The 23519-nt window shown below is 45.7% G+C and overlaps 1 protein-coding gene across 35 annotated transcripts in view; it reads right to left on the bottom strand.

Moving 5' to 3' along the window:
- Window positions 1-3403: 3403 nt before the first annotated feature.
- The window catches only part of SCRIB (scribble planar cell polarity protein), a 116566-nt gene continuing 96450 nt past the window's right edge, over window positions 3404-23519 (bottom strand). For 31 of the 35 annotated variants that reach the window (XM_056330333.1, XM_056330334.1, XM_056330297.1 and 28 more), the window contains 9 exons: window positions 22795-22963; window positions 21187-21276; window positions 20685-20873; window positions 16308-16472; window positions 15490-15629; window positions 14998-15035; window positions 14067-14141; window positions 11270-11321; window positions 3404-5792 (listed from right to left, as the gene is read on the bottom strand). In XM_056330333.1, coding sequence (XP_056186308.1) covers window positions 5632-5792; window positions 11270-11321; window positions 14067-14141; window positions 14998-15035; window positions 15490-15629; window positions 16308-16472; window positions 20685-20873; window positions 21187-21276; window positions 22795-22963 — 1079 coding nt within the window. In that variant the 3' untranslated portion in view covers window positions 3404-5631. The other 4 variants (XM_056330307.1, XM_056330313.1, XM_056330322.1 and 1 more) reach the window with 4 other exon arrangements.

Below are 23519 nucleotides of genomic sequence, written 5' to 3'. Positions count from 1 at the left end.
AGCTTTCTGTAGAAGGTCTCTAGGACATCTTACTCAGTTAGGTAAGAGTGCAGATTCAATGAGACCAGTCCAGAGTAGTAATGCTCTGCTTTGGGACAGGTTTAGGAAAGTAGCTCTTCTCCATGCTATCTGATTTTGCTTTTACTAAGTTTAAATTGTTGCATAGATTTTCTGCAGTTACTGTCTTTGGATTAGTTATTACTGCCTGTAGGGCCATTTGTTAAAGGGAAGCTGAATTCTGCAGGCTTGAGGGCCCACCCTGCTAGAACCAGCTGGTTTTGTGATCCTTTGGGCCCATATCCAAACAGCAGCAAGGCTGCAAGCATATCCTCAGTGCACGCAGAGAGACACAGCCAAACACCCACAGAGAAACGCAGCCTGGGGAGTACCTTTCCAGGCACCACATACTCGCCAGCAGCAGCCACACAGGCAAGAACAATACAAACGGCTGGCCACACGAGACCAGCCCTTTTTATCCTCTGTGCTCCCCTTTCTGTTTTCCCATTCTTGTCTGATACACCTTGAGCCCTCCTTCTTCTTTTTGCACCTTTGGCCCTTCCCCGACAGTCCATTCTAAGTTTTACACAATCCTACAATGCTTCTCAAGTATCATTATTATCATCGTCATCCATCTCCTCCTCCTTTTCCTGTGTACCTGGGTGTTTATTACTTATCCTAATTCTTGTCCTAGTCTTTCATGCTCACACATGCCCCAAACCAGATAGTGTCACAAACCAGGTAACATCATAGTCTATGCACCTGTGCCACCTTAACAAGCTGCTTTTTACATTTTTTTAGATGCATTACTGTGCTTTTTATTTGGCTTGCTGTAGTACTTTCCTGTTCCCGTCTTCAGCATTTCACTGTAATTTGCTCTTTTCCATTTGCTTTTAACAAGATACAGTTGTCGGCTATATGGTAATCTCCAGTAAAACTACGATGCCCAAAAATCAGTGTTACGGAGTTTTATTTCATGTCTTGCAAGTTTGCACCTAGAGCTATGTCCCAATATGACATTTACTTCCCCTCCACACTCCCAGTAGCACGCCTTTGATTTACTGGTGCTATACAAATGCATTTAGCGGCAAGATTCTTTCTTGCCAACCTTCTACCTAACCAGTTGTACTCTATTCTCTATTTGTGCAGCCTTGAAGATCTTTGCATTATCACTAAAAAATGGAGATAGTTTTTTGTTCCTATTTATAGTAGAATCTCCACCCTAAATAAATTTCCTAAGTTAATGATGATGACATAAGAGCATCCTTCCAGCACACCTAAAAAGCAAGGAGAGCTGTTAAGTTCTGAAAATTATTTTTTGGTTGTCTTTCGCAGCCTTTACTCCAACTGCAGCATCTTACTGGAGGTGATTGTGTGCTAGCTCTGTGAATACTTTGAGTAGCTATCATATATCAGACACTCTTGCATGAACACCTTTTCTGGACCTGCATCTAGTAGAGCATTTGGAATTAGGCCCTACTCCTTTGCTTCTCATCAGCAGGTTTGTCATTTAAAAAGCAAAGCAGCTGGACAGATTCTCTAGTTCTGAAGCTCTTCTGAATACGCTTGCTGTTAAAGACTTCTGGGCCACCTTCCATCACGGCAACAATCTCTGTCCTCCTGTCCATACCCCAGCTGGAACTGGGGCCAGTAACACAGACACTTTTGGGAAATCTCAGTTGCAGATAAATGGGTGGGGATTGCCCACCCACCAGTGTATATGCAATGGGTGGGTGGGTTAGGGGAGGCTTTCAGGCTGGCATTTTTAGGAGATGCGTATGTAACTATGTACTCTTGCCTGAGGAAAATTATGCTAATGACCTGCTTCAAATCTTACAAGGATGCCAACGTTCATGAAAATGTTTACTTTTGTAAAGTGGTAACTATTGCACATGTCCAAATCATGGCTCCGTTGTCTTAGGTAATAAATAAGCACAGATGTGTATATACATATAACAATCTAAGCGGGGGGGGGGGGGAGGGAAGAGCGATTAAAACCATTTGTAAAAAATTCCATTTTATAGGGGAGGACCTGTGAAATCTATTGTAGGAGTTTGTGTACGTCAACACTTAAGACTCTTGACCCCTCCAAGCTGGACTAAGACAAGACTGTTCCTGCGGTACCATGCGGTGTGCCAGGGTCTCTTTTCCAGCTGTACCTGCAAGTCAACGGTTGCACAGGATGGAGAGTGAGGGCAAGGTCTAGCATGACACTGCCTCTAGAAAGAGGAATTCTGCCCTCTTCCCACTGAGGCCGTTTTTCTCTGTGCTGGCATATCCTGGTGGCCATTCATTGATCCACACTAAGGAGAACTTGTTTGGGCTACATGAAATGTGTTAGTTTTTTACCAGTTCAACTGTATTTTTAAAAACTTTAATCATGTAAACAAACTAGTGTTTATTTTTCTTTAAGCAGAGCCAAGTGAAGAAAGCCAAGAGGCTTAAGCTCTTGCTCCTATCCCTGTGTTCTGTATTATATCGGCTGATGAGCAGGGCCCAGGCTCTGCATTGCTTCCAGGCTACTCCTGTGCCAGCCACCTACTGCCTGCGTCCAGGTGTTCCTTCACACACACAGACACACTCCCCCATGCACCCCTGGCAACTGGTCAAACTGGAGCCAAAGCCTTAGGGCTGGCACTCCATCAACTCGCCCACACCCATGAGGCAGCAGGCACCACAGAGCTCAGCAGTAGCAGAAGGGACCAGTCCTCACTGCCACAGTCAGTAGCATCACATTGGGCAGCCTTTACTGGCAGGCTCGGGCACGGAGCGCACCGGCACCAACAGCGTGGAGGTACATTTCGTGCCCAATCGGCCCCTGGTACGGACGGAATTCAGAGTGTCTCTGTAGTTAACATCAGTACGGTCTTAAAGCTTGTAACACTGGACAGCACCTTGTAGGTTTTTTTTCCTCATCCTTGACTTTACCTCCCTCCCCTGTATGCCATTAAGCTGGGCACTGTTTTTTAAATAGGTGTCAGTGATGAGTGTGATAACTAAAGCACGTATCCCACAGATATCATCTCACTTGTTTGCCCCTGTTTCCTTTCCCCACTATTATAGCTTCTCTGGAACAGAAACCTCTCCTCCTCTCCCTCCCCACCCCAAGAGAGAATCTGCCACTTCCAAAATAAGGAGTCCCTTCCAACCTACATAGAGATGAAGCTAACAGCTGCTGGTTTAGGTTCTCTTCCTCCCTGTTCAGCACAGATGCCAGCTCTCTACCAAATTTACAAGAGTAGCATGTGCTCATCTTGATGTTCCTGCAGCTGTCAGTGATTTAGGTGATCAGGGATTTCTGCACACAAAAGCAGGAAAATCACTAGTATGCCTCCTACATTACAGGGTGACTGTATGTCAGAGGAACCAAAGTGCTGATACAGAAATTGCAGGCTTCACACAGGGCTAAACCACATCAACTAAAGGTTCTAAAATGTAAAGTAAACTTTATTATCCTTGAACCACAAAATAGATTTCTTTGGTTGTACAAATTTCACTAGTTACAGTCTTGATGCGCTAATTTTCCCTCAGAGTCTCTCAGAAGAGAATGGGAGAGAACCCAGAGCCTGGCACCAGGTACCGCAAAGGGAAAGAAAAAAAGAATCACAAGTTAGTCACCAAAACCAATCCAGGATTGTTTCCAAAATTGCTGTTGTTAAAAAGCAAATGCTAAAATCAGATTTAAAAAGGAAAAGCTCAAATTGCTGATGATGGAAGCAGCCTTAGCTGCAGTTTGAGATTATCAGAGTTCCCCCTTCAAAGCTCTGTAAAATTAAAACATATGAAGTCAGTTAAAATGATCCACTGGATTTTGGCATGAAGGGAGATTCTCAACTAAAAGAAACGGCATCCAGTTCTTTCATTCAGCAAATATACAAGCAGAAGTGCCTGTCACTCCCAAGCCACTTTGAGTCACTGAAAGGCTTAAGGTCCAACTCTGGTCTTACTGCTGGAGGGGTTCAGCAGAGAGCACCAATGTTATCAGGGTAGACAGATCAGATTACTGCCAAGCTCAGATGCCTTTCTCCTTACTAGAGGCATTAAAAAAAAAAAAAAAAAAAAAAAGAAAGAAAGAAAAGAAAGAACAGAAAAAAAAGAAGAAAAGGGATGTTTTACTTCAGTAGTGGGCAGCAGAGACTGATTTCAGAGCGATAAGCAGCATCTGTCTCCTCCACATCTGCAGAGCTCACTTGATACAGAATCTGTTCACAGCCCTTGTTCCACTCATGGACACCAGGAATCACACCCCTGCTCCTTTTTCATTTTCTTTTTCTCCTCTTGCATGGGCAAGCATGTATCTTCCCTGTTCTACATGGAAAGGGGTCTGAAGCCAACAAGTTGGCAAAGAGTAGAATTGCGTAGTTATTGCAAGGTATAGGCCAGACCCACCCTACTTCATTGTGCTCCCTGCCTGGCCGGCGCTCCTTGAAAGCCCCACACTGCGCACCCCCGTAACGTCACATTTCATTTCACAGCTAGCGGGCAACACAGTGGACTCACCCGCTAGTATCCTCCTACCTGTAAGACCCCATGACTCCTAACCTGACCCCAGCATCGCCACTTCCTACCCTTGCCCATTTCCTGAATCCTAACCCACTATCTTATCTGCTGTTTACACCTCCTATCTCTGCCACCATATCCTAATCCCCAACTATTCTGCTCTCTACTGCTGTCACACATGCACACTGCTAGACTCTTGCTACAGCTGTTCGGCTCCTTTCTTGTTTCTGCCCTGGTTCACCAATTCAGCCGTGGTGCTGACAGAAGACAGATACCTGGCCTCCTCTGACACTCCGTGCAGTGTGCTTGCAGAGTGGGTCACACCGCGTGCGAGGGATCCACGCAGTTACGTGTAAATCCGGGTAGGTACCTGTCCCCCAGAACAGCACTAAATACTGGCAGGAGCAGTTTGCTACGTGGGATAGATTGCTGCGCTCACAGAGGCAAGTGGCACAGAGCTGGCACAGGCTCCTGCTTATCCAGTCGTCTTTGCTTGAGCACACAGGTGTCAGTGTCAGAGGGAGGCACTTCGCTGAAATTTTTTTTTGTTTTGTTTTGTTTTGCTTTGTTTTGCCTCCAAGCTACCCATTTCCACATACTCCCAAAAGAAAGTGAGGTGACATGGTGTGGGAGGTGGAAGGAGATGCTTTTTGGCAAAAGAATGGAAATTAAATAGGAGCAAAGGCAGGCTGGACCTTCCTTCTAATTCATACCAGAGTAGAAGCTCCCACATTAACCACTAAAAAATCCAAGTTGAGGAAATAACAGCTGGAGCCCAACACACTCTCACACTCATATGTTCTCCCTGTCCTACCCTTCCCCCACACACAATATTTACAGGCTAACAAGCTGCAGCTGCCCACTGTCCTACCCACACCTCCTCTCAATTTGCCATCAGTAAGTCTAGTATTGTCCCATCTTGTTTAGGACATGCCCCAGTGCATTATTGGGTGAGAAAAGAGGGCGGTTCACAGCCTTGAAGGAAGTTAGTTGACCACAATGCTCCCCGGGGTGCTCAGTTCCCATCCAGAGTCCAGGAGGCAGCAGTGTGGGCAGTCCAGTGCTATCCCCGGAGCACAGGAAGCTCAAAAAGCCTGTGCTGGGCTATTCCATCGCCCAGGTGCATCAGATCTTCTACGTAGGGACAGCAGCCTCCAAACTGCGCCGGCTGTGTCGGAGTTTGCGTTTGCTGCTGTACAGGGCCATTTCTTCAAGTGCTGATGAAGTCGGTGTTGATGAATCACGCGTTACTAACATGTCCTCTTCCTCTGGCTGCCCGTCCTGCTCCTGGGGAACTGTGTAGACAAGAGAAGTTAAGTTTTTAAGAGCCAGTGTTAAGTATATAGCTGATCCAGTTAATTCTGACGTAAGGGTGCCGAATTTGAGACACCGCTAAAGTCTTGGTGATTTACAGTAATCCCACGGCCAGGACTTTTAGGTGATCTGTAGCTCAGGTAGCGACTACTGTGGCTTCTGGGAAGGAAGTCACATACGTGGGAAGATACTTGTCCCTAATACCCACGATTCACTGAAAATTATTGAAAGTGCCAAGCCTTAGGAAAAAAATCAAGCATACTGAAAGGACCCAGGTGTCAGCCAGTGCTCCAAACCATTTCACTGGTTTCAGTAGAGCAGCATGCACTGAAGAGCAGTGTGACCACTAGTATGGTAATGCCACAGCCAATGAGAGACGTGAGCATTCTGGCCTTGCTTAATGCTGAAGTCACACGACAAAGTCCTTTCTGTAAATTTAAGACTGTGACTTGGGCTCCTTGCTGAAAGAACTTTCCAGGAAAGATCCTCTGGCAGGGCAGACTCTCAGTTAACTTGGTCTTTTAGGATGTGTTCTGTACCTAAAGCACACTGCTGTTACGGTGGCTCCTCACTCTCCTGAAAGGAGCTGGTAGAGCTTATCTGACGTGCTCTGACATACGCCTGGAACATCTGCCCTTTGCCATAATTTGGCTGGAGCAACTGCTGTGAGATACTTGTGTAAGAAGTTCCACAAAACCACAGATTTTTCCCTTCGAGTGCAAACTGCCTCCTGGGAAGCCTCTCTAAAATCTCTGAACATAGCACAGGACCTCAAATACAGAAATCTATGAAGATACATCAGATCAAAGGTGCAAAGTCTGCTGAGCTGTACCCAGTGGCCCACCCTCTGCTCTAGAGCCAGACTCCAAGATGCAACGTCCCCCTCGTCACAGTACCCAAGTGCGAGTAGTCGTTACGGTTCAGAATGTTTCCTGAACTATTAACCCCAGCATTAACCCGCGGTTTGAAAAGGTCTTAGAAACAAATAAATGTGTGTGACTGATCTCACACCTTGAAAGGGTAGTGGGATTGGTAAACAGATGACTGACTTCCAAACAAGGCAAACGGGTACAAAAGAAAAGCATGGGCACATGCAGATCAAAATCCAGACTGGGGGGCTGGGGGAGGAAATATGGCTTAGAGGGAAGTCATTCCTTTTAGACCCTCTTAGACTAGAATTTACCAAAGGAGCAAGCAAACATGCAAGTCAAGTGATCTCAACACACCACACAACTTTTAAAAATGTTTTGATTGTTCCTCAGCCAAAGCTCTTACTGAAAACAAGCTGCCAAGGGATAAGGCAGCATGTCCTTCAGTGGGTAAGTAGTTTAAACACAGGAAAAGCATAGGAAGATATGACCTGCTATCACATCATAGAGCGGCTGTCTGTATTAGGGTCAGTATTTGGTAGCTAACAAGAAAGAGCAGAAGTGATGAACACTGTATTGAGAAAACCTGCTGACGATACCAAGCTGTATATCAGGGCAGTCAAATGAAACTCAACTACAAAAAAAGGGTACTAGGATTTTACAGAGTTAACCGGGCAGTGGTGTGGAAGGTGAAATTTACTGCAAATGTGAACAGATTCAAGAAAGAAAGAAACAATTCCAAAATTGAAGACTTCTGGCTCAGAAAGCACCAAACCGCAGATTGTTGCAGCCTGTAGTATTCTGGGAGGAATCACTTTATGCTTTTCTTCTTGTATGTTTTTTTCTTGGCATTCCCAGTGGCTCACATCAGACACAATATCAGACTAGCCAGAACCTCGTGCTGACCTAGCAAGTTTATTTGTACACTACTGGATGATACTTAAGATCAGTAAAAGTAATATAATCCCAATTGCATATAAAATGCAGCATCCTTAAAATAAGATTATGGTTCTGCAGTCATTAGGGGGAGCTTTCTGAAAACACCGGCACACTTCTCAACAATACCATTTCACTTTGGAGGATTAAATATCGGAAAAGATGGGAGAAGGTACACAGCACCTTCTGCCACTGCATAAACTCATCATATACCTGCACCTGCAATACTGCATGCAGCCCCGTTCTACTTCTCTACTTAAAAATGGCAAGGATGAAATAAAAAGGGTCCAGAGTGGGTAGCAGAATGATTCTCACAAAGAAGAACTAGGATTCTTCAGCCTGGAAGAAAGATAACCAGTATGATATGGTACTGGCCTACATAAATGGTACAGAAAGAATCAGTAAGACACAGATACTCACTGCATCCCAGAAAACCCAAGGAAATTATCATGAAACAGAATTACAGTAATTGTGGAACCCAATGCCACAAAGCATCAAGAAAGATTAAAAAAGAATTAGGATAGTGTTACAGAGGATCATTCCACTGATGATCTAGATACAATACCTGGCTCAAGACACCCCTACTTAATAGGTGATTACAGAAAATTGAGAATATGCGTCTCTGCAAGCTCATTTTCTTTATTTCTTATAGTCTTTCCCAAAGAACTCACTTCCCGCCAGACAGGATACTGGTGTATTCTGAGCCAGTACAGGCCTCCTGTCCCATGAGAGAAATCAGAAAACACTGGAAGAGAGCACAGGCATTGCAACTAGTATAAATCTAGAGATTCTAATTTTGTGAAATTTCGGCATTTTGGTGGGAAAGAATCTCTAAAATGGAAGTCTGGAGAACAAAAGGGTGGATGCAAGTCTTTGGAGAGGTGACTAAAAAGGCTGGATGGGGATAAATCAACGGTATGAGAAGGTGGAGAGATAATCTTTCATTCCTACGTGTACATGAGCTGCTGAGCTGAGTCCTAGACTCAGTAATTATACAGTACTAATTAGTCCAGTGTAGGACTAAAAGATACTTCTCCTGTATGAATTGCTGTAGATATTAGACATCCCAAGTGGACAAAGACTGTGAGGACAGAAGTAGTTTCTTACATACCATAAGCAGGTACCCAGTAGTAAGTGCAATACAAAATTATCAAGTGTGTATTTCTGCAACCTGATGGCTACAAGATAGGAAAGACTCTAAATCAAAGTGAACTGAAAAAGTTATGTCATAAAGCAAACACATCCCATGGTGCCGCCCTAAAAATGTTATTATGAAGTTCAATAAATTCATGGCCTCTTGCAAACCTTGGAATAAATGTTTTTAAACACATTTAAAAGATGATGACCATGAAGTCATTGAGTCTTTAAACTAAAAGACGGTAGATTTAGATTAGATATTACAAAGAAATTCTTTACTGTGAGGGTGGCGAGGCACTGCCACAGGCTGCCCAGAGCCGCTGTGGGTGCCCCATCCCTGGGAGCTCAAGGCCAGGCTGGACGGGGCTGGGAGCAGCCTGGTCTGCTGGGAGGTGTCCCTGCCCGTGGCAGGGGGGTTGGAACTGGATGGTCTTTAAGGTCCCTTCCAGCCCAAACCATTCTGTGATTCTGTAAGTCAGACCTGAGAATGCAAAGATTCTTAGAGCTCATCTGCAACGGACAAAAGAAAATGGTGTGCTTTGACAAGATGTTCAGAAGAGAGAGTTGCTAATGCTTTCCAGCAGTCAGCAGTAAGATAACCTTGGAGTTTCTGTTATAATGCTCTTCTAGCATAAAATTTAGGAATTGCTTATGAGTTTACCCTATGATCAAAAAAAGCCATAAATCCATGACCAAGGATAATTCTGATTAAAATCCCAGTGTGTGTAGAGGTGTACAGAGAAAAGGTGTCACTAATCATAGCAATCAGATCTCTTTAAAGCTGTATTAAATACACACAGCAGTGAAAGGCCTGATAGGATACGTCAAAGTGGTGCCTGAAATGCTGGGAGTTGCAAATGAAGCTGTCGGAGTGGGAGGGGAATGCACACACGGTGCTGTTTTGAACGAGTTCAGCATATACTCCTTTGATCTTTGGTAAATGGTTTCCTTTCCTCTTCCTTCTACACTGAAGAAAAATAGGAGTAAAAAGCACTCTAATAGTCAAGTATTTTCCCAGGTATTTTATTCCAACTATTTTCTCCACATATTCGGAGAAGGGTATCTGAAAAGAGACAAAACCAAGCCTAGCAGGAAGCTGGAACCGATGCAAGAAAAGGATCTTTTAAATTCCTCATACAGATTTTCTAACTTGCCAGAATCTATGTAAAAAATAAAAGCCTGTATGTTGGCTGGAATGCTACACTGCCTGGAAGAATGAGGCTGGGCAGAGGGGGTGGGGAATCTAAAAAAAACACTTGAGAGCTTTGTCCCATACCCAAAGAGCTTAGTTGCATCCTCAGCTGCTATCCTTCCAAACCGATTTTGGAAAGCCTGCAGTTTTTTGGTGCCTCACACACATCACAGCCTCATGCAGTGGTGAATTAAGGATTAAGGACTGGGTTAAGAAACTCTTGATAGAGCATCACACTCTTGATATGGCTTTTATTCTGTTTGAGGGCAACAAAGAGCAATGCCAGGCAACTGCGAGGTCTGAAGCCCCTAAGAAATTTCTGATTATTTCCCAACCCTTCAGTGCCCTCCTAGTTATGTACGCTGACTGAAGGGACCGCCTCAAGAAAATATCCAGGGCTGAGAGGTTTACTCCAAGCGATGAGGAACAGCTGTTGTTCTCTGCAAGGAAGTTTTTCTTGAGTATCTGTGTAGCAGAACCTCCTTCTAGAAATGGCCCCCACATGGATCAGCTGTCTGGAGTGCAGCCTTTCTCAGAGAGATTTACCAAGGTAAGAGATAAATTTTCCTTGCGTAAAATTAAAGCGGGGAAAAAATAGCTGCAAACAGGTAGAAGAAAACCAGCATCAACTGCTGAAGGCAAGAGAAGTACTACGAAGGCGCAGGCCGGCCCTGCTCCACACTACTACTACAGCCACCTAGAATGAAGTGAGAGAGAGTCTGAGCCTGTCTATTATAGCTGGGGACAGAAACACATCCCGTAGTTAGGACAGCCTGAAGAGCCACAGCAGTCACAGCTTTAACGACTTTTTATTTAGGTAACCACGTACGCAGATCCACGAGCACAGACTTGGAGAGTCGCGTGGGTACTCTCAAGCACCCAAATGCTCTCGAGTCTTAAACCAGGATGAATTTATTTGCAGGTGCCTGCTGCACGCAGCGAGGTTCTTTGCTCTAGCCAAGGGGGCACAAGGCAGACCCTCAGCAATGGATGTTACCCACTTAAAGCAGGGGACAGAGGCCAAAAATTCCCATCCACATTCTACCAGCACTCTTTATTCCAGAACACAAAACCAGAAGAAAACGAGGCATGCTTGTTACACACCATTCTCAGCAAATTAGCCATCGCTAAAGCACAATGCAAATATCCTACCCAAAACTGAATGTGGCAAGTTTGGAGGTTTCATTCTAGAATGGACAAAATAGGACATTCATTCAAGAAGCAAGAAGTTCAAGTCCTCAGGGTTGATTCCACAAGCAGACAAAGGGGAACCCTCTAGAACTGTGGCAGGAAGCAAGTAGTACCAAGATAACCATGAGCTTACCTGAGTTATTTCTGTCATCTATGTGTCTGAGATCATCAGCTGCATCAGGTGACTGCAAAAGAACAGAAGACATGAGCATCCACCTCTGTAACACTAGTGCCAGGTAATTCCACACCTCCAGCCTTCCAAAACACTTCAGAGAACCTTTCGCCCCAAAGGCACTGGTGATACAGCAGCCAGGGCATGACCCTCAGTAAATGCACACGATTACAACATTAATCCTCTGCGCTGAAGCCAAGCAGCCCACCGCCTGAACTGCAGGATGAGGTGTGTGGCTGCCCATCACAGCTCTCCTCCTTTTCCTTGTGTATGGCTAGGGAGGAGAGGGTAGGAAGCGACACGAAAGGCAGCAAGCGTAAAGACTATAGAAAATGAGTAGAAACATGGGCGGAGAGCAAAGACATGAGCTACATTTCCTTGAGAGTCCTGGATCCTAATTCTCCATCTGCACAGTTTGCAGGCCTAGCTTCTTAGGCAAAATCAACGTTCTTCTTTATATTCAGGTGTGTAGAGAGAACTGAAGTGGGACAGGAAGCAGTTACATTCCAATGGATGGCAGAGACAGCTTTGGAGAAATGGCTAAGTGAAACCATGAAACTCCACCAGCTCCTGCAAATTTTAAAGCCTTCGCAAAATGAAGGCCACTCCAACAGCCAGAGCTGTCTGCAGCTCATCAGACCAGAGTGGCAACACCATGAGAAAACGACTTTGCTCATGGTCACAAACTTGAGGTGGCTTGAACACCAGCACTACTCTGGGGACAGGCGTAAATGTGCCAAGCTGCACATGTTTTGCCAACATAAGAGAATTTCATCTAGCTGTAGACAGTGCTTCAAGGACAGAAAGATCAAACACTTCTGTTGGGGTATTCTGTTTGCTTCGAAAGCGGCTCCATTTGTTACCTGCACTATTCTTTCTCAGTTTGCACACAATACTTACGCTGAGCCGAACATTTCTCCGAGCTACACAAACGCAAGGATAGGGTTTCAGAAGAGCTCAGTATTCAGCAAGTTTAACGCTGCCAAACTCATCTGAAAGTTCTGGCCACTACTGATCAAAATCTGTCTTTTAGGGGTCGTCTTGCTCAGCTCAAGAGCACAAGTGAGGAGTAGCTTAATTTTTCTTTAGTTGTAGGATAAAGTGTGGCGGCTCTATACACTTAGACGGAAAGCATTAGGGAAGTTTCACGGCTGCGAGGGTGCAAGAAGCCCTCATTTCCATATAAACTTGCCTATTTTGTGCAAGCAGCAAAATTGGAGGAGGCGAGAAAGAGGGGGAGATTCTCAGCAAAATTAGTGCTTTAGAAATAAAGTAAACATATAGTAGAAGTCATGCTCTTCACAAACAGCAGACAGCAGAGCACAGGGGGCTGTGATGACTCCGGCACGCATCGCTGAGGAACACAGCTCAGCCAGACTAGCACTGCACCGATCCAAAGTGAGTGACGCAGTCGTGCAACTATGGCCAGGAAGAAATACAGTCTTTTAATTACTGCACTGCTGAGAGAGGTCCAGAGGAACTGCCAGATGATTTGGAGCTGTAGCCTCCTTTGGAGGCACCTTCTCAGCTGCGTGAAGACACAGTGCTGCACTGTGGCCTCAGTAGAGGCTTGGAGAAACTGAGCTAGTCCAGAGCTGCCACTGGGGTTTGAGTGGCCAGCCCTCCAGCTCCCTCGGTACAGAACATGGACAGGTGCACAGCCCAAAAGGGAAGGGATTCTTAGTGAAAATGATGACTACCAAGGGTTTAGCGATACCACCAGTGAAAGAAGAGGCAACCAAGAATACGCATCAAATAATGTACAACTGCCTGAGAATCCTCAAACTGCAGCTCTGCTAAAGTCTGCCTGGCTTTGGGGATGACACCTTGGACCTGGGATCTTTGTGTCACGACACCAAGTTAAAGCTCAACACATCAGTACTTGCTAGCTCTCCACACACAACACAAACCTAACTGCAGGTATCTGCTTAATTGTCTATACAAAACAAAAAACAAAGCCCAAAGAACTAAAAAAATAAAAATGTAAAAAAATAAAAGTTACAGACATACAGTATCTGCTCAAAATCACGTGTCACAAACGCAATCAGTTCATGACTAACCCAGACAATACAAGAAAGGCAGTTCATAGTCCTGGACAACTGATGCTAGGTGGCCACGCTTGAGCAGTGCGGCTGGACAAGATGACCTCCAGAGGTCTCTTCCTACCTCAACTGTGATTCTATGACAAAACAGGGTAAATAAAAGGAGGTTCTTTTAGGAAGGAAAACCACCTCACCATGGTGCTCACCCTTGGAACTCGGGGTCCTCTTACCACGTGATTACTTCACAGTTCCTCTACAGCAGAGTTACAACATACGAGAATTGTCACCACAGCTGCTTCTCGGACAGGATGCTGGATACATTCCAGTTTGAAGTTAACATTTGCTCCACTTTGCAATCTGTTGGCAATCATTTTCTATAGTTTTTTCCTCCCTTTTAGTTCCCATCTTTCACTTAAAAATGTTTCAGGATCAATTAAAGTGAAGATGTAGCTGCTTTACATTTGCAAAGCTTTTGTCATTAATTTTAAAACCATCTGGACCAACTTTTTTACAATTTCTCTTGACTGAAGTCCCCAGTAAACCCTCAGTTATACAGCATGGCCGGTTGTCATTGCCCCCAGACAGCCAGGGCCTTTGAGAGATGACTTCCTCAAATCATTCAACCTCTGCTCTGAAGGTCATCATTCATGTGCAGGCACTTCCACCAAACCAAGCCCTAACCAATCTAACGAGATGGTGCAGCATGCAGTTTATACCTGGATTTCATAAACAGGTTTGGAGGAAGGAATAGCAGCAAATTCCCGGTAGTCAAACTTCTTTTCAGATATGGACTAGAAGGGACAGCAAAAGAGAAGAAACAGAGAAGAGAGAGTAAGGGGAGAGAAATGGATGGAAAACCAGTAGCAAGCTGAGCAATCTATGCAGAGATAAAAGTAGAAGCAAAGCATCATTCTCAGTGCCAAGAGTGGCTGGATACAGCCTCTGAAAATGGGGCGTCTCTGCCAAAATGTCTTTTTAGCTGTTCTGGTGCCAGGACAGGGGTTCCAGGTTACAGAGAAAACATTATGTGCTCTGGTGAAATGCATATGCACACCAAGTTAGGTAGGAAACCTTTTTCCATGGGAAAATTTGTGACAAGATTCCTGATGGCTGTAGCACAGTCAGGATTTCAATCTAGCGCTGGCTGTATTGTGTGACCTTGGGCAAAACCAGGTCCCCTCTCTGTGTAGCCGCCTCCACTCTTCTGTTTGTCTGTCTTACCAATTTTGACAGTTCCCTGCAAAATGTCCTGTTGCATTTATACAGTGCTTAGAAAAAGGAAAATGCTGATTTCAGCTTCACTTGTCAGATTCACGATGTTGAGGAAACAAGGGGCCAAAGTTGCTGAAGTCAAAAGCTTTCTGAATAGGGAGATGAAGAACTAAGAAAAGGATGAAATAATAAAACAGGGAAACAGAAAACAGATGTCACATCGTAGTTGCAAAAAAGGGGGGGGGCGCCTCCATCAATGCGTATGCCATAGTTCCATCCACTGTGGCCCCTTCACAGTCCCATCTGTCAGACAGCCAGACCTGGCTTAAGACCAGGATCCCACAGCCCAGATGCACAGTCCACACCCAAGCCGAGTAACTGAGAAATCCCAGGATTATAGGCAAGATAACAAAAGCAAGCAGAATTATGTCATACCAGCCTTCCCGGTGAAGTGACGTTTCTGGGACTGCAATCTGCAAAAGAGGACAGAACAGCAGTATTTAGTGACTAGCTGTGTTATACGCAACACTTCCCTGAATCTGTCCCTCCCATTTAGCAGCATTTAAATGTGTGTCCCAAGTGTCCTGGTTTCAGTGGTTAAACCATGACAGTGTGATAAAAGAGTATGCTCAGGAAAGAAACTGCTTTCTCAGAACAAATGCCTCTTTCCTCTTTTTTTTTTTTTTTTTAAAAAAAAAAAAGTCACGATGCTGGTTTTATTTTTTTCTGCCCTGGTTCCCTGGAACCATACGGCAGATGTGAGGTATGGTTCATACCATATCCTATGCTGAGAGATGTCATATGCCCCAAAGGACCTTCCAGTCTAGGCTGAAGAAGGAAATTGCTTTCAACAGGTCTGCTTTCAAGCAAGTTAAGCTAGGGAAGCACTAACTTTTTTCCTCGGAGATAGAGGCAGCTATACAGTACCTTCCAGTGGTGTTGGTGATGGGGTAGGAACAGGTGAAGGTGACTCTGCCAGCTGCTCCAGTGTGCTGCGTTTTTTCCCCTCCTTGGACTTGGCAATAACCATTTGGGCTTTAAGAGCATCCTGTTCAAGTGATTTCATCCTGCCTCAGAAACGAGGGAGGGAGAAGACATCAGACTTTGCCTTCTTGATAAGAGATCATGCCGCCTTCTGTGCCCAGCAGCCAGATTACAGTCAATGGGCTGAGTGCAGAAAGGCAAAAATAAGCACCCTCGGTTCCCTGAGGCAGACAGACTTTCAAAGCAGGAGAGGAGAACCGCTTGGCTTGCTGTCATCCTGAAACACACATGCCATCACGTGTGTTGAACAGACAGAGCCTAGAGCTAAGCATCAACGCACTGAGAAGCTGCAGGCCTTTCCAGAGGTGCCATATACGATGGGAGAGCAACCCAAGCCGGGAAAAGAACCGCAGGGGCTCAAATGAGTAGGATCAGTTCTCAGAGCTTTGTTCTCCTCTGTGCTTTCAGTGTGTTGCCTCTTAACCCTCTTCAGCCATCAGGAGACTGTGCAATAGCTCAGAGAAAGCCGGCTCAGCACTCAGAAATGTCCGCTCCCTTCTCCCAAACAGACCCAACATCCCCCCTTGTTCTCATTGAGACAACTGCCGGTAGTCTGTGGGACCTCAGGGAAATGAACACCAGCAACCACTAACATCTCCTCCCTACCCCTAGCAGGGCACAGCTGGGAGCACTGCGTTAGGATGCAGGGATACAGACAGGACTGTTAAGCATGCAGCTGGCAGGGAGGGGGCTGTGCACACCTGGATTGGCCTCCTGACCCAGGGATTCTTGAGGCGTGACTCTGCATTGGACTAGACATCTGAGCTGGCCTGGCCCCGGGAGCAGGTGCCCGTTGTCGGGACTGGTACAGCTTCCTGGCCAGATCCTGCTCGTACTGTTTAATACTGTCTTCAAGAGCTGAGGATCTGAGGAGGAGGAGGAGGAGGAGGAGGAGGAGGAGGAAGAAGAGGAGGAAGAGGAGATGATGGTGATGAACATCGCAGCAGACAAGCGCAGGGAAAGAAAGAAACAGATACAGGAACATACCCTGGCAAGGAGAAATACGGGTCTGATATAGGGGTCGCCTTGATTAAAACAGGCTCCTATATCTGATCCTGTCCAACACCAACTGCTGCCGAAGCAGGAACCTCCAGAGGGCAATCTGGGATGATGTGCCCAAAGCACAGGCTGTCAGAGCCTCAGCATCTAGAGACTGCCCTCCTCGCAGGCTAGGAGGAGAGGACTAGAAACATCCAGCAGACCAATGGAAAAGGCCCAGGAGGTAGTTACAAAGAAGTGTGTATGTGTGTACGTGTGAAACAAACTGAGGGAGTACAGGGTATGAGTGTGCGTGCACACGTTTGAGAGTCTCTTAGTGTACATTTGCATACATACATCTGACCACCTGTTAGCATGCGCCTTGTTTGACCACCAGAAAAGGGGAAAAAAAACGGACAAGCACATTACAAAAGGTCTATTTGCCACAGGCCCTGGAACACATGCAGTTGAAGAGGTGAGGGCATCTGTAAAATAGCATGTTCATGGTAGAGAACTGCCAAGATGCCTATAGCCCTTGCTGGATACCTGCCCCCCTCGGTATATGCCTGTACCTTCTTAACCACACTCCTCCTATGGCACGAATGCCAGCGGTTGTGTGTGCCCAGAACACTTATGTAGCATGGGTCCCAGTGTGTTTATTTCAACAGAGCACAGGGGTGTGTGCTGGGGGGGTGGGGGTGGGAAAGGGGGGGGCGCATCACATGTCCTGGCAGAGCACTGATGACACAGGGAGAAAAAGGAAAGCCCAAGAAGGTGCAAAACTGATGGGGTCACGAGTGACAGCACACAGATCAGAGAACTGGAAAGAAGCAGAAGATAGAAGATTAGAAAGAAAGTAATAAAATCAGTGGCATGCATTTAAAGAAAATACAGGTTAGTGAGGCTGCAGCGCCATGTGCAGGGCCATCCAGTCCTCTCTCCCACACAGCACACACAGTGCTGCCTGGGGGGCCTCTGGAAATAAGATCTGAGCCCTGGCTGCCATCATGTCACTGTGCCTGGTCTAGCAGTTACAGAAGAGGGATCCTGAGAAGACCAGATCATCCTGAGAGATCTGTGGTAGGAGGGAACAGTCCGTCCTTGTCTTACAAAAGGAACATATCATGGTGACTGACTGATCCCTGCCAATGCAAAAATAAGCAAGGCCTTAACCCTACCCGAGGATCAGCCAAGCACTTCTTTAAGAACTGAATAAAAAGCTACACCTTGGTATCAGAAGCGAAGCGGAGGCGAGGACCTGGTCTGCAGAACTTAAAACCAGTCACATGTATCTGCTAACTGAAAAGCAAGACAGGTGCAAGTAGCTTCTCCTTCTCATATATTCTTACCTCTAAAAGGCTCTCCCTTCACTAGTTAATTTTCCATGAAGAAAACATGCTTAGAAGAGATGAGACTGAAGGTTTGGAACGCAGAGATCTCTTTCCTGCCCATAGTGGACAAAACCACCATCCTCAACACTCATTAACTCCTCTACAGTGTAATGTAGAACTTTTACTGTGCCCTAAGCAATTTCAGCAAAATCCTAGCTAACCCAAAACCAGTAATGTTAAAGGAGCAAATCGTGCGATCATCTGAAAGAATCCTGGCCCCTTCCCCCAGCATTTTTCAGGATTTCTTTACCTGCTGGCAACAGTAACAAGTTCACAGAAGAACACAATGTCCTGAGGCAAGTGGTGTACATTCTGCGACAAGAGCAATGTCCTTGCAATGAATGGCTTTGCTTTCAAAGGTTTGTGCAGACAACATCATAGTTCTCCTTCCTACACTCATCTCTAACAAAGCTCCTATTCCTTGGATACATTAATGCTTAGGAGGAATCAGAGCTGACATTACCTCATAAAGCCTGCCCCATCGTATGAGGAAATATGCATGGGAAGTGGAGGCACGTGGGAGAGAAAATCCTGCGTATTTAATGGGGAAGGGATGACAGATCAGTCCGTACTGCCTCTCCAAGCACAGCGATGCTGGCTTTCAGGAGGAGAAGCCTGACAGACAACTTCTGTTTTCTTGGATCAAATACAACAGTGGAACTTCTATAGGTGCAAAGACTGTGCAGCAACTCTGTGCAAGGTGTCTACCCCTGATGACACTGTGGTGCTTAAGCAGCACCATACTGACAGTCAGTTTTTTATTTAGTCAACGCTCGTTGCTTTACTGTGAGACAGAGGAGTGCTATTACAGCCCTCTCTCCACGCATTTGCAGCACAGAGGGCCTTGGTCATCTGTCCAACGTCGTAAGAAAGAATATGCCAGAGCAAGAATTTGGATCTCATCATCTCAATCCCAGACAGCCTCTTCTGCGTGATCGTTTGTAAGCACACACTTGGCTCCACAACACCTACGCAGCTTCTAGCCCTGTAACACAAGGGCAATGCGTCTGTTTTGGCAGGCATTGTTTACAAATTCTCTTCCACTTCTATTTTTTTAAAAGGGTTGCTCCTGGCTTAACATAAAGACACAGAACTTCCATTTGCAAATGATGCCACTTAAGAAGTTGTGACAGAAACCATGGAAACAGCATCCACTAGAACAGGCGTCGGATGCCAAATACAGTGGAACACTGAGTGAATCAGAGCAGGGGACAGAATCCCACAGTCTTTGAAGCATGTAGTACAGAGTACTACAATAGTACAGGGTGGAAACAATCCTGCCAGAGCACACACTGTTGCCACCCTGACTCACCACTCTGCCTGTATGCAGACAGCCCCGTTAGCAGGGAGCTGGGGAAGGAGAGATTACTAAGTATAGACTCACAGACTAATTCAGGTTGGAAGGGACCTCTGGAGGTCATCTGATCCAAAAACTGTTTAAAGCAGGGCCAGCTTCAAAGGTCTAACAAACGTGCTACAAGATGACAGAAATCAATCTTTTCCAAATCAGGGTTCCATATAACAAACAGGCTTTCCGGTGACCTGTTCAGCTTTCTGACATTACAGGGCTGTGCAGTGAAACGGAGGCAGCATGTCAGAAGAAAATTTCCAGCTGAGACAGACCAGGCAAAGGATTCATCCAAGGCAAAGAGCTGGAGCATATCAAGAAAGTTTTTTTTGAAGGGCAAAAGCCCTGGTACTAGGAACATTAGTCCAGCTCTAAATAAACCCTAAGGAGGTCTGATACATTATCAAGTAACAATGAGTCTTTGTATCTCAAAGCCCTGGATATAATTAGTCAGCTCTCACTGAGGATTCCACTGTGTATTTCTTCATCCTCAGAGCCTCCCCAGAAGACAACAGCACCATTATCATCCACGTCTAAGCACAAACACTGGAATTGCCAAGCGATATCACAACTCACGGTAATCCCTCCAGCGTCATATCTAGGAGGCTGGCATGGATGAGTCACTAGCAACCCTGTTCCTCTAAAAGCTCTCATTCAAACCCCAAAAGAGACTGTTTCAGATTGTCCTTTGAATGCCTCCTACAGAAACATTATGGGAAGAAAACTATAATTAGTTATAGAAGCAGCTCGACTAATTTTTGGAAGGAATTATATGACATAGTAAATGCCTGGACTAGCTTCAGGTCTTAAGTTCTGAGATAGAAAGTTCTCTATCTTTCAAAACAACTTTTAATCACTCTTAATAGCTGACGAAACAGCTTGTGTGGATAAGAATGCCCTCGTTTTGCTAATTTCTTGGCCTTGGCAAGTTTCCCAGTACGTGAAATACTCTTTCCATTTTTCATTTTTAGTAAGTCACCTTGCAGCTTCAATAAATACCATCTTTTTCACGTGGTACAAAGGAGGTGGGAAGCTGTGTGCTGAGAGGGAAGGAATACATTCACTGTCACATGAAGGTGTTTAAGTTAGGTTTTTTAATAAAACTCCACTGTCTTCATGATTGTGCAAGAGCTGTTGAAAGACAAGAGACACCTCACCCATGTAGCTGTCAGAAGCAGATGAGCTCAGCCAAGCGGCAGATGCTTTGCACTGTTTGAACAGAACTATATAACCTCCCCTAAACACCTGACTCGGGAAGGCTTATTTGTTCCCTGTTTTAATACCACTTAATCCAAAAGACATGCAGCAGGTCCCCTTTTCCTGAACTAGCCTAGTGAACAGCGAAGGTTCTTCTGCCTCACCGTGCTGCCCTCCACATCGCTCGTTTCTCTGCCTCCAAAGCACGACGTTCTGCTGGAGAAAGCTCCTTCTCTTGACCGCTCAGCAGCTCGGGACTCTGCATTCGCAATCGCTCCTGGTGCCGCCGTTCAGCTTTGGCTGTCCGCACAGGTGCCACTGGATCCCCTGCTCCAAGATATAATGGACTCAACCTGGGCAGAGAGAGAAACAGTGAAAGGTACGCTGGTCTGGTCCACCACAACTCTTTATCTGCCTGTCTTCAACATCAAAAGGCAAGGACCGACACCCTCAGTCAACTGTTAAGTATCAAATCCAAGGACATCACTGGGGGAAATTGGAAGGACACATAAAACAGGTCAGTTTCTCCTAAGAAGTTGGTTCCTATCACAGTTTCCCCTTCTCCACAAAAAACTTCCTCTTACACACTATGTCTGCTAAAAAGGAGAAGCCGTCTGCTCCATCACCTGTCAGCTCCTAGGCAAAGAACATGCCTGATCCACCTACCCAGACATGGAGTTGGTTCTCTGTTCAGGCTTGATTCCCTCTTCCAGTGAATTCCTCTGTGAACTGTTGTTCTCATTGACCTCAAAGGGCCTAGAGCAAAACAAGCACGTCAGCTAACAGCACAGGGTGGCAGACGCAAGAAAGGTTTGGAACAGATCCAAGCCCCAGAAAGCAACAACTAGTTCAGTTTGAAGACACAACCCTTAATGATTTTGCTCAACAGCTGCTTCTCCATCACTGCAAGCATTTCCTTGTTGATTTCATAAATGTTCATGCTAACATCAGAACTCATGTTCTACATTTTGGAGGTTAACCATCCCCTAACACACGCACACACGCTTCAAATGTGTTTGCTGCCAAGTTCTTGCAGTTCTAGCCTGGCTCTTTCCAGCTGCCATTACCTGATGGGCAACCTGGCTGTTTCCAGCTTTTCCCTTTGCTGATGTCTGATACGCATGAATGTTAACAAAGGAAGACCCTCCTGGGTGGGAAGTGAATGCGCATCTGGGATAGGGACAAATCCTGAGTGACCTCAGGACAGTGATTCTCATTGCAGCCTCTCTATGCGCAACTGCTTGACACACTGAGGCTTTGTGCTCATAACCGAACTGCTGCAAACTTTAGGTCATCTGAGCTGTAGTTACCATCCCCACTCAAGTTGTGCACATGCAGACACTGCTCGGTTTGATATGTAATGAAAGGAGGACTCACAAGCCTGTTTTCCATGGGTTAAGAACACACACAGTTACTGTGGCTCAGTCAGCAGTGAGAAAGTTTATCACGGCTCCAAGTCCTTATTTTTACTGCTCTAGTTGATTCTGATTAAATTTCAGTTTCTGTTCTAGCATGACAAAAAAATATTTCAAGAAACGCAAATTCAGTCAACTCCACTGCACCCCCTTTATTCAAGCATAAATAATAAGCAACTGGAAGTTAGCTGATGGATCCAGCCTTACTGTTCTCTAACTTCACTTCAATATGAAAACAGCAGGGACGAGTAGCCCCTCACATCAACCCAAGCAGCTGGTTTGTGTTTGGCTGCTGTCCTTCCTTAGGGCTGCCCTGTCAGCACAGGAGGTGGAAAGTCTCAATGCACTCATTATGTGAGAAGTTCCTCAGCAGAGACTGGACAGAAACAATGGAGAGAAATGAGATTCAAAATGACAGGGTAAGTGTTTTCAGCTACTGTAAGACTAACAGTAAAAGTGTTTGTAAAGAGAAGAAGTCTGTACCAAAGACTCAGGAGAGAGAGTCAGATAAGGACAGCTTCAGCTTTATTCTCCTGCAACCTATGCCTCAGAATTAGAAAAAGAACATCAAGGCAACCTGGAGGACAAGTCCAGGAGAACCCGGGAAACAAAAGCCTAAAAAAACCCAGATGTAGGTTCAGCATCAGGGCTTATCCTGAATCAGCTGTCTTTGAAAATCAACATCCCTACATACCCAAGTGCACAGCTGAAGGAGATGTTCTTCTGAAAGAGCGAGCTGGAAAAGCCTGCCCATTTCTATGCCAAAGAAGAAATACTGCCAAGCTGTCCTGCCTGAAAATTATTGATACCGGGACACCTCTGACATGTGGGTGGTACCGAGCTACAAATCTTGTCTTACCGAGTTGCTGGAGCCTGGACATTCCTTCCGTTTAGTCTCTCGATCTTGTACTCAACTCCTTCAATGATGACACTGGACTGCATGCTCATCTCAGGCACCTGTTTTACCATCTCATCCTCTTCTGCCTCTTCCTCCAATAGAAGGGTACGTTTCTGTTGCAGTTTTCGAGCTGCCAAAACAAGGCAAGACTCATACCACAAAAGCACTCGCGAAACACCCACAAAGCTGCAACCTCGGGCAGGTCCTTACGCTTGCTGTCCCTGCAAGTTTGTGGTGGTTTAACTCCATACCCTCTCCACGGGTGCCTTTGTTTCTCCTCCACTCCACTAATGGTTCAGATGCAACAAACTCTACACCCGTCCCTCAGTCCCTCCTTCCTAATTCACTGAATGCTCTTCCTGGATGCTCTACGGAACAGATTTCCGACAGTTCATCATGCTGAATGTCCTCATCCTCAAAGTATAAATTGTGTGTACTCTTTTACCCCATTCCCAAGAGTGGGCAGCCCTAGAAATCTGCATACATGTGTTGAGACTGATCTTCCTGCGCGCTTCTGGGAGGGACCAAAGCCTGGAATGGTGGTGATGGGTCTCCACCCTTGGAAGCAGAGCGGGGGAACCCTCAGGCAGGCAGACATAGCTCACAAGAGAATCGGGGACAAAAGGGACCAGGCTGCTCTCTGCAAGGCAAGAGAACACTTTGCAGGCAACCAGTGTTCTTCAGGG

The sequence above is a fragment of the Falco biarmicus genome, chromosome 3 (genome assembly GCF_023638135.1).
Source record: "Falco biarmicus isolate bFalBia1 chromosome 3, bFalBia1.pri, whole genome shotgun sequence".
Lineage (NCBI taxonomy): Eukaryota > Metazoa > Chordata > Aves > Falconiformes > Falconidae > Falco > Falco biarmicus.
This window is presented reverse-complemented; position numbering and strand designations above follow the sequence as displayed.